At 30.1% G+C, this 12,176-nt stretch overlaps 1 protein-coding gene across 2 annotated transcripts in view; it reads right to left on the bottom strand.

The window, feature by feature from the left end:
- LOC106468584 (transcription initiation protein SPT3 homolog) overlaps positions 1–12,176 on the bottom strand; it is a 31,859-nt gene that overhangs the window by 18,519 nt on the left and 1,164 nt on the right. For both annotated transcript variants that reach the window (XM_022396928.1, XM_022396927.1), the window contains exons 2-6: positions 6,796–6,869; positions 6,434–6,518; positions 5,754–5,840; positions 4,717–4,819; positions 1,948–2,102 (exon numbers count right to left, since the gene is read on the bottom strand). In XM_022396928.1, the coding sequence (XP_022252636.1) occupies positions 1,948–2,102; positions 4,717–4,819; positions 5,754–5,840; positions 6,434–6,518; positions 6,796–6,869 (504 nt within the window). The remainder of the gene's footprint in view (positions 1–1,947; positions 2,103–4,716; positions 4,820–5,753; positions 5,841–6,433; positions 6,519–6,795; positions 6,870–12,176) is intronic.

The following is a 12,176-nucleotide window of genomic DNA, read 5'->3' on the forward strand; positions in this document are numbered from 1 at the left end:
AGAAAATTATTAATTTTTCATTCTGTTTCTTTTTTGTTCTTGTTGTTGTTGCCTTGTGACTATGGTACTCGATTCACGATCTGTGGGTTGCAGGTTGAAATCCTGTTACCAAACATGCTCACCCTTTCAACAGTAAGGGTGTTATAATGTGATGATCAATCTCACTTTCTTTTCAGTGAAAAAGTACCCTGAAGATTAGTGGTGTTGACTAGCTGCCTTTCCTTTAGTCTATAACTGCTAAATTAGGAACAAGTAGCACATTTAGTCCTTGAGTGGTTTTGCTAAAAATTCAGCATAAAACAAATCCTTTTATGTATCGTCTTGTTTAATCTGTTAATGTTTTTTATTTAGGACAGAAAAATAAGCTTGATGTACTCAAAAATTCAAACAGATGTGATGAACTGCCACTAAGTGCCAACCACTATATGATCAAGCACAATTCCTGCAGGCCTTTTTCAGATCTTCAACCATATATATGTAATCTGCTTACTAACATAATCAAGATAAAAAAATTGACCACTTATCGATGAAAAGAACATTCTATTATCATAAGGTTTATATAATTAAACCTTAGATTAGATGCCCCCCTGTAGTTTTATTCCAATTAAAAAAGGTCTTCTAATGGCCTTGTATTTTAGTTTGTGATCTTGACATTTGGTTAGTGACCCAAAGATTTTTCCCAATATAGAAAAAAAATGTGTGCAGAGTGTATACATGGCATAAACCTCTAATATGAAATACCTTTTTAATATATTTACTTAACATACAACAATTATAGCATTAATAAAGTAAATTTAGGAGTCTGATCATCTAATTTGTTAAAAAATCTGTTGCAATATATAATTTTATAGTTTCTTAGTAACTTTGAAATATATTAAAAATAAAGTGAGTGATCTACAGAGGGTTGAGTAAGTTATATTAAAATGATTTTGAATATTCAACTCAGCAAGTTACATGACAACCATAGCCAATATAAAGTTGTGGTGGAATATAAGGTATCAAAATAGCATATCCATATTGTTGGACATTTTGTAGACAATGTAATGCCAAGAAAAAGTAATCACTTTTGGGAGGTGTATGTGACAGCCCTTTCCAATGCACATTATTCATACACTAGAATAAAGATGTGTTTAGATTGGGAATTTAGAATTTCCATGATGGGGATATAAATTGAATTTAATTTGAAAACAAAGGAACAAGTTGCCTCCCAGCCATGGTAAGCAATGAGCAGGCAATAAGTTGTAGGAGAGTTGTGGTTGTCAAACTCTCCTGACTGTCAGCATTACGTGACCGGCCGAAAAAAAAACAGTGCTGGAAAAACAGAGTTGAAATTGTCCTCACTCTTGTTTAATCTGTTAATGATTTTTTATTTAGGATAAAATGGTACTATTATATCTGTGGGTTTACAACAGACTGAACCATTACTGTCAGAAGTGTTATTTGGAAAGCAATGAGCAGCATCTTGTAAGAGGTGAGAATTCATGAATACAAAGGCCAGTGGCAACAACCATCCAATGCCCCAGGCAACAGTATGCAACATAATCAAGAAGGAACTTTATCTGAAAAAGTGATACAAGTGACAGGTACACCAATTGCTTCCAGGTCATACCCATTCAACCAACACATACCTCAAGCAGATGGAAGATGAAATGTGTAATCATGCTATTCTATAGCAAGACATGCTGGTTCAGGCACTGGATGCAGTACTGTACAATTGAACTATTCAACTAGTCACTGGGACACCCCAAAGAGTAGATGGATTATGGAAAGCATGGAGGGATGTTTGCTATGAACACAACGGCCTTATGATGGAGCATTTTGCAATAGAAATTGTGCTGCAGGGCTCTTGTCAAGATGCACAGTCATCACATGGAGCATTAAAGGAGAAATCAATAAACGGTGAATAAAAAGGACTACAATGTACATTTCTAAAGATTAAATACTCACAGTCTGTCTGTCCAGTTTTACTTCATCAAAAATGTCTTCATCAAAAGCAGTTAACAATTCTCCTGTTTGATCAATGGAACTCAAAAAATCATAACACAATTTTGTCCTTTTCATTTTAGCCATTGCTATTTTGTTCTCTTCTTTTTCCTTTCCACCTATGTGAAAATTAAATTAACTTTTGTAAATGAAACACTAGATTAGTTGAATCAAAGATTACTTTTTTCTGCCGAGATAATAATGTATAAATAAATGCAAAATGCTATCAACAATTATGCCTTCAAAATCCATGTATCAAACAAATCAAAATATTATCTGTAACTAACAACAGAACTTAAATCAATGATCTAAACAATATGAGCAAAAACATTTAAGCCTAATACAACACATACAATAATTCAACACCCATTGTTATTCACCACCTTATTGTTATTATAGAATGTAGTTTGTAAACAATGTCAACCTATAAAGAAGACAAAACATCCAAGGTGCTATAATTATGTCTTTTGACAGTAATGGTTATAATAAAAGAAAGTCATATATAATACAAAAATATTAAAACTTTCTCTTATATATGAAACCTTTTCGAAACATTTAAATTCTTACAGTTCTTTATGAAAACAAATATTTAATAAGAAAAAGCCTTAAGTTTCAGTTATAAGCATTTATTGATTTTGTGATTTATAAGTGCTCTGTAAGATACAAACAAAACCATAACTTAATATAAACTAACAGCATTTGTGAAATATTTAAAAATTATAATAAAAAAATTAAAAACAACGTTTCCTATTTACACAATTTAAAACTTTAATGAAGCCATACAGCTTACACTTCAAAATGACACTTTACATGTACAAGTGTCAAAATGATCTTAGTCATCTTCAGGAGTTACTTACCAGACATACTTTATACTTTTACCCCTTGTTGCATTGCTTCACTATTATTTAAATATTTCCTTGATCTACTTCTTTTTAATGATACATCTCGCCATATATCAACATTTTGACTTGCTGGTCCTTCATCTCTATTTAGTACTACTTTTTGTGTTTGATACTTCATTATTTCTAATGTTTCTCTAATATTTAATGATATAATACTACGAGGTTGAGCCAAAATTAAAGTTTTTTCCCATAATACTTTATGTTGATTAGTTTTTACACATTCGGCTATAGCTGAGGTTTCTATTTTATTATTTCTTATATAACCTTTATGTTCTTGCATTTTAAATTTCCTTTAGTTTGACCAATATAAATACAACTACATTCACATTCTATTTTGTAAATACCCATTTTATCTATTAATTCTATTTTATCTTTAGTATTCCCTATCATGTTTTTCATCTTATTTATTGGTTTGAATATAGAATAAAAATGCTAATGGTTCTTAAATACTTTATATAATTAACTTGTTAAACCTGGAACATAAGGTAAACTTAATGATTCTTTTCTTCATAAACAGATCTTAGTGTGGTATTTTTACTTAAATTTGTACCTTTGTTAAAATACTTAAGTGCTTTGTTTACTATATTTGGTTCAAATCCTCTTTCAATAGCTATATATTTATTTAATAACAATTCGTTATTTACATCATCCTGTCTTGAACACATTTTTAAAGCTCTATATATGTGTGTAAAATGCAGAGATATTTGTGTTTTTATATGACATGATTCTTTGTGTGGTGGCATAATAACAGCAAATGGTCTTCTATAAGCTGATGTTTCTAAGTTATCTTCAATTTCTTCTCTGAATAGTATATCTAAATAAAAAAATTAATGCTATTATTTTCTTCAATTTCACATATGAATTGAATTGATGGTTCTTTACTATTTGAATAACTAAAAAAAATTTTTGTAGTTTACTGTTCCCGTGTCGCCACACTAAAAATGTGTCATCTGCATATCTTATCCAAACTTCTGGTTTAAATTTAGCATTATTGTAAGTAAATCCTGAAGATGACATAGATCACATCAAAATTTGTACATGTAGTGTCCTTTTAAAGTGGAAGCCATACGGCTTCAATAAAATTTTAAATTGCGTAAATAAGAAACGTTGTTTTTAATTATTTATTATAATCATATAACTTAATATATAACTTAATAAATACTTTTTATTGAAAATAAAGAAAGACTTGCAGGAAAATTGCATTTTCTATAAAATTAAATCAACTAACTAGATTCAGTTATGTCATTAAAAACCACATAATAAAAATGAGGAGAAAATATTAAACATTATTACATTATATTTTCAAAATTAAGAAAACCAAATAATACAAGATTAGGCATAAATCTTTATTTTCTCCACTCTTATATATATTTTCGAAACAACATAAAATAACATTGTAAACCTCATTTATCTGATCAGTAGCCTAACTGATGATGAGATTTTCTTTATGAAAACTGACCTGTAAATTATTTGTAAATACATGGACTAGTAGGAAGTGTTAAAATTTAATAAACAAATATAAATAAAGATAATGATATACCACTTTTTTATTCTGCATATGTTCAGAGAATTAAAATAAAATAAAAATTATATTAAAGCACTTGCCTGAAGTTCTTGTTTGATTATATAATTTTTTTTTAATACAATAAAATTACACATATATATATACATATATTGGAAAATATTCAAACTAACAGGCCACTATGAAAACAAATTACACATATATAAGACTGTATTTAGTACATTTTAGTTGTTTAACATTAATCCTCAACATATAACTGTTCTTCTCACTAGGTGGCAACACACACACACATATATTAACTTGCGCTACCTGCACTTTCCACCAGTTCCTCTTCCTCTATTCCAGAACCCTTAACAATTGAATGCTTCAAATCTTTCAAGTTAAGGTATTTTATTACTCTTGACAATTTCACCTAAAAAACGGGTTTTTTTTTAGATCATATATAGCATCTGATATATTTTTGCATTCATTTTATGTATTATTAACCAATATTATTATTATTATTATTATTAACCATATTTGTAGATTCCAAAATATAAATTAAACAATATGCAATGAACTGACAGATTTCTTTTTTTTTAAGTGCTTCTAGTCACATTATGTTGCATTTATAAATCAAATAAATATTCTTATTCTTAAGAATTTCTTTATGCAATTATAAAAGTGACAAGAAATGTTGTATTATTTATTACTAAACATGTTCAAGATATATCTACAAGGAATGAAGCATCAGTATATCGAATGAAAAGAATTTATTTAAACAAATTGTTTGGTTTATAAAACACGAACTTCGAAATCTTATTTGACTTTTCCCTTACCCAGTTGGTAGGTCTTTAAAGGATTTTACTGCTCTAAAAAAAAAGATCTGTCAACTGGATCTTTACAAGATTTTGTATGTTCAAGAAGAAATATCAGTTGTATGTTTGTAGAAAATACTTATTCAAAAGGAGCTACCAGCTAACTTCCACACAATTCTACTCACCAAATGATTTTACTTACCAGTAGAAAAACAATTGAATAAATAAACCTTTTTAATGACATACCAAACAAAATTAAGTTTAAAATTCAAAAGGTTTCTAATGTTATTTACCCAGACTTTTTGAACCATTCTTTGTAATGAAAAAATAATATATAAAACCAATGAGTGAGAAGGACCAAAGCATTACATATTCAATAGTGTGATTTCTCTGAGCTTCTGATATTTCATTAAGAGTACAAAGTACTAATCTTACCTTTTTTTTTCTTTTTGACAGTTTATATATGCAATATTTCATATATTTACAGTATTCTATATGCAATATTTCATATATTTACAGTGTTCTATATTTTGCATATTTTTAACTCACCTTGTCTTTTCTTAAAAGAAACAGAACATCTTCTAGCCCTATAAACCTTGCTCCTCTAAGAGATGCATTTTCACCACTCTGAAATAGCTGTGTAGAACATAAAAAGTAGATTACCATACTTTTTATTTTGAATTAATTTACAAATTCCTGCTCATGTGAACTTATCATTTTTATATACAAGCATTTTTTGTTGAACAAGAGCATTTCTTCCATATTACATTTACAGTTTTTATTAATTTTCACTGTGGTTATATTAAGCACTCTCAACTCCTCATTATAAAAACACAAATGTACTTAGATTTTCAGACTAATAAAATAAGCCCCAACTTAAAAAAAAAGTATGTTTTATGACAACAAACACAAAATGTCTGACAATTATAGATGTATCTTGTTTTATCAACTAATAATCTCAAAAATACTTCACACCTAAATGCTAGCATTGACAATCTTAATTTGTATACATTTTATAAACATGTATATTTTGTCCAGTACTTTATAATAACTCATAAAACTTATCATTGTGTTATATTTTCTTACACATCAAAAATAAATTACTTAAGACAATTAGAGCAAGTATTCATGAATACTTTTTGTTACATATCTGTTTTATGTCTTGATAATAGGAGAGATTAAAAATGTTATCATATTTAGTACTGAATATTGGCTTCTCTTTAACTGACCAGAAGATTCAGCTGTTGACGAACAATCTCCTCAATAAGCTGGGCTGATTCCAAAAGTGGCTTCCTGGAGTCACCAAATCCATGCCTACAGCAAAATAATCCATCCACAAATTAGTTACAAATTTGTCAGTAATATCAGAATTTTTGTAATTGTAATTAAATTTACTTGTATTTTTCAATGTAATCACTTATATTAACTAACTGTATCCTCTGAACTGGATTATACTTAATTTCTCAGAGCATGCCTGGTGAAGAAAAACATAGAAACATTTATTGTCAGCAGATTAAACATTTCTGTCTACCATACATTTATCATTTAAAAATTAAGCTAAAATACAGATTGAGCTTACAAGATAACTCACCATATCATGTCTCCAGATAAGTAAATATTACTAGATGTAAAATTCAGTCTGTATGTTGACATGTCATTATATTTCTATAAGTTAAAAGTAACTGCTATTAAATTTATTAAAATATATAAATGTTCAAGACACACATTTTCTTGGAATAGGTAAACTTAGTCATAGCCAGCAGCTAAAATCTCCCCTACAAAACAACAAAAAAGATATTTGATTACCAGGATTAATAAGGAAACTTTCAGAAGAAGAGAATGCAACATCCCCAAATTAGATTTAAAAGTTGACAGCTCAAACAACAAATCTATAAGGTCTCATCAATCTTCATTGTAAATATACATTGAAATCTTGATTGTAAAGTAAGGATACTATCAAATTCCAAGGAAAAGTTTCTGTTTAGTAAGAAGGTAACAGTTTAACTTAATATGTAAGGTTTTCAATACAAAATATATGTGTGTGTGTGGTAAACCAACACATCCAAGGTAAAATCTGTAATGATGGGAAAGCCACAGAACTTTATGGTGAATTAATAAGCATTGGATTGCAGTGGATGACCCAAATTTCACTCATACATAACCCACATTTTATTTGTACATATTATGAATGCACAAAATCAAAATTCAAACAACAAACTTATAATTTTGACAGAACACAAAAATTGAATAAGTAATCACAGGACTAGATTTAAACTTTTATCTTGCAATTTACAAAATATACCAAATCTCTTTATAAAGTGGGAAAAATACTTGCTAAACCAAGTAGTTGAGCGGCAACTCTGAACCAGTATTATAAGCAGGCTCCCGCATAGGCTGGTGCCACTCCTACCAACATCTAGGAAAAACATCCAAGGACCTGGGTAGGATGGGGCCCCAACTACAGTGCAATAGGTGAACCAAGTTCTCTACATTTTTAAAAGCAAACCGACTTCAAGTTATTCAATCCGATGATCAGCAGGGATGGGCATGATCCCCTTTAGCTTTACTCATGACAGTCCACAAGTGAGTGTCCAGCAAAAAATGGTAATACCATCTGGTTAGCTTATAGATGGTCTTATGGAACACCTCATTTTTACAGAGCCTGTTTCAACCGGTAGTAAGTACAGTGAAGTTAGTTGCTAGTGTGGAATTGTATTATGGAACACCTCATTTTTACAGAGCCTGTTTCAACCGGTAGTAAGTACAGTGAAGTTAGTTGCTAGTGTGGAATTGTATTATGGAACACCTCATTTTTACAGAGCCTGTTTCAACCGGTAGTAAGTACAGTGAAGTTGGTTGCTAGTGTGGAATTGTATTGATAGCAGCACACCTGTCTGGACAACACTCACCACAGAGTGGGATCCAGTGAAAATAAAAAGGTAAGGGACCCTGGAAAGTAAAGAGACAAGAGAAGGAGGAGAAAAAAAAAGCTCACCATATAATGGTGTGTGCACAGGCCCAAAGCATGAAGGTGATGAGAACGACATATTGCAAAAATGTTTTTTTAATAATAATTATTCAATCTAAATTTTAAAGAGAAAGCTACTAGGCGACGGGAAAAGCGCAACCAATGACGTTAATTATCGCAGCACTTCTGTAGAGAAACCTGTGTAAACGCTTTGTCAAGAAAAAGTGATAAAATTATCTGAATGAGGTGCTTATATACAGTACCAAGATAGAGGGTGCATTGACCTAGGTAGAGAGTATCACCAGATAAATATCACAAGGGCAATTGAGTGGGGTATAAAAGACTGAAGCAAGCAAAAAAAAATCAGACCAATGCTTAGATGGGCAAAGTTGATACACTGGTGGTCGAGTAATAGCTATAAGTGGCAGCAGAGGTAAGTATGTTGTGGAATATGTATTACAAAATATCCAATTGTACAATGAGTGAACTATAATGAGCCTCAAGAATCATAAATAGTGCATTTTCCAATAGTTTTTACATAGTTTTTGTAAATATTTAAATGCCATTTTAGAAACATGAAAGTTTATTTCACATAAATTACATTTTTACTATTTCCCAAATTAATAAGAATAGTGATTTCAAGTATGTGTACATACACATATATTCAATATTTAGAATGCTTGTTTGTTGTTTTTTTTCACAAAGCTACACAATGGAAAATCTGTGCTGTATCTATCACAGGGAAAAAAAACACCAGATTTTAGTATTGTACGTCTGAAAACTCTTCCACTGAGAAACATTTAAAATGTGGATCTCCAAAATGTTACATTGGTTTCAAGAGAAAATTACGAAATATATCTGCACCTAATAGCATACATTCAAAAAGCTTTGTACTTTCCTCATCTGATATAAGTTCATGTAACTGCTTTAAGTTGTAATTTTATAAATGCTATTCTTCATTTTTTGTTGTTCCATGTTGCCCAAAATTATCATGGGCAACAAAAAAAATTTTCTCTGCTACTAGAAAAAATTCAACTGTTTCCGAGTAATTTAACAATGCTGATTCTAAAAATCATGTTGAAAGTTACTGATCATCTCTAGTTTTTGAGTTACGATAGACTGATTCAAAATATTTTTATATATATTATGAAAATACCAATTTTTTCTTTTATAACTTTATTTATTAAAAATTGCATATAAAAATGTATAATCTACATGCTATGATAAATTTCTTTTATGTTCAAAACATGAGCAACAGGAATCGATGGCTTAGTGTTCTCAATGTGCAAAAGTATAGCTTTCAGACTAACTTTAGATGAGTCAATAAGAAGCCCACATTCTTGAGAATGGTGTTCAGTGCCTAATTTTACCACTAATGCATCAACATTTGTACAGAAACACAAAGTATCTTGCATGCTATAGCGAGAAGCAAGACTTTGCACTTTCTGCCCTTACTTGAACTGGAGGTAGCCAGCATTGCAAATTATTTTCTAAAAAAAAATATAAAATAATTTACATTTACAGAACTAGAGTTTAAAAGAATAAAAACAACAACAAGGTTTTGTAGAATTTGATTATATTGCAGGTATGATGCGAGAAAGAAGATCAGACTTTATTTTGACTGTGTGCAGAGCAAGATAAACTGATCAACTGAGTGAGTGAGAGACATCTGACTCTACCTCTTTTATGCTCAGTAGAGGAACTTCTCAAATTTACTAGTAAACTGAGATGTGAGGGTTTCCTGATTCCTGGGTGGACATGAAACAAAAGTGATGCAATTTACTACAAATATATCAAGAACAAATAGCATATATGAACAACATGTTTGGAATTTTACACCAATACAATACAGTCAGGGTTTGAAGTGACTAATAATGTACACCTTTTACCCATTAAACTGTTCAAGTAAATTAAATTTCACAGCATAAATCTATTGTACTGAAGTGATTGCATGGTATTTCACATAGTGCTGATAAAATACTGAGATGTTACAATAACTTGAAATCTAGAGGCGATAGATAAATGTTGACTACATTTTTGAAATCAACACCATCAAATTATCCCTTATCAATTGAGTTTTCTCTAGTAGCAGATTTTTTCTTGTCCAGTGTATTGTTCAAAATATGGAAATTGTGATATTAAAACAATTATTTTTCGTATTTCATCATCCACCAAAAAACTCCTTTTCAAAGCAATGCACATTCAATATATTTTTTAAAATACTTGAATAATTAATATTGTTTCTAATTTCTATGGATATAAAATATGACAGAGAGGGCCATTATGCCTTTACTCATTCATGTTAACAATTATGTGAGAGTCATAATAAATTACAATAACAATCCAGTTTCTCAAAAAATCAAGCCTCTTGGCCTACGGATCTCTTTATCAAAACTGTTAATAGTGTCAAATAAAAACAAGCTTGCCCAAAAGTGTACTTAAGTAGCACTTCTCACCAAATAATGTGAAGCCCCATACAATCTAATCGATAATCATTAGCAGGTGACCAATTCTGTCATTTCTATTTAATCAATTTAGAGGAAGTAAAGTGATAATAATATCTCACATACTCTAGACATTAGTGTACAAATCAGCAGCTCATATAGATAGACATACAGATAAATGAATGGATTGATAGCTTCAACAAAATCTCAGATGAATGCTCTGTTACACAAAATAAAAAAATAAAGTTTCAATACTCTGAAGAAGAAGAAGCCTGATACCTACTGATAACCACACACACATATCATGCCAGACATACGAGATATTTAAATGATAAATAGTCTGAAAAAGAAGGCCCTGCCAAACTTTTAAATGTGCTTAATAACTTAAACATGGAAAAATAAAATGGAACTCAAAAAATTCTCCTGAGAGTTGCCATCTATTCAGTATGTTTGCATTGTATCAAATAATGCTGGTATTTCTTGCAAAAAGAATGTAAAAGTAGTTTAAGATTTGAGTTAATCTCAGAAGTCGTGAACTATAGCATGCTAAAAGTACAATTTCGTAACATTTAATAATGCTTACACTCTAGCAGAATCGTTAAAAGAACTCGTACCTTAACACACTCACGACATCAATTGATTTATTTGTAGACATACCATACATGTATAATTTAAAAAGTATAAAATATACTAACGGGATACTAAGTAAAAACGAAGTTGTAAGCTCGGGCCTATTGAGTTTATTACAACATTAGGCTTCACGTGGAAGCAAATGTATCGTTATATGTGGTTTTTCAAAGATAAACCAAACATACAATTACCCGATCTTTGCAACCACGAGAAATTCGCGGATCTTGCATATGGTACAGGTATGGTAATTTATTTCTAGTAGTAGCAGAATGAAGACAAAAAAAAAGCTTGATTGACAGGAGAATAACACACAAACTGGCTGATGGTTAACTGTGGGAACTATTTCGTTGCGATAAAAATCAAAGTATAAAAAATATATATTTAAATGGAAAGTAAATAAAATAAATTATATTTAATAAAAGAAACAATAATATTAACTACTTGAAATAAACTGAAAAAGTGGGAGGGGTATTGATGGGGAAAGAATATGCAGGCGAAAAGGAAACGTTTGTAGAAGCTAAAACATGGATAAGAATTAATAAGTAAGTCATCTCTTTCAAGACGACAATAATCTGGTTAAAAACTACTCTGACAATCAACATTTTCCCGATCTCCGCAACTGACTAATCACAAAAACTGGAACACATGTATACGAAGACATCTACATAGTCAGTAACGTAAAATAAAATACAAAATAACTATCCTATACAAAGACAGCGTCTTTGGCTGAATCCTTCTTTATAAAGAAACATATAGGGTTGAATTAACATAGATATTCGATCAGATTTAGCATGTTCCGAATTACTACTCTCGAAACGTTTATAAAATGTGTAAATATAAAATATCTACCTTAAGAGAGAGTGAAATATGTGGTATTTCAGCACCACAACTACTTTATTGCTTCAAACATAAGAATTGTTTGTTTGTTTT

The sequence above is a fragment of the Limulus polyphemus genome, unplaced genomic scaffold, assembly GCF_000517525.1.
Source record: "Limulus polyphemus unplaced genomic scaffold, Limulus_polyphemus-2.1.2 Scaffold3066, whole genome shotgun sequence".
Taxonomy (NCBI): Eukaryota; Metazoa; Arthropoda; class Merostomata; order Xiphosura; family Limulidae; genus Limulus; species Limulus polyphemus.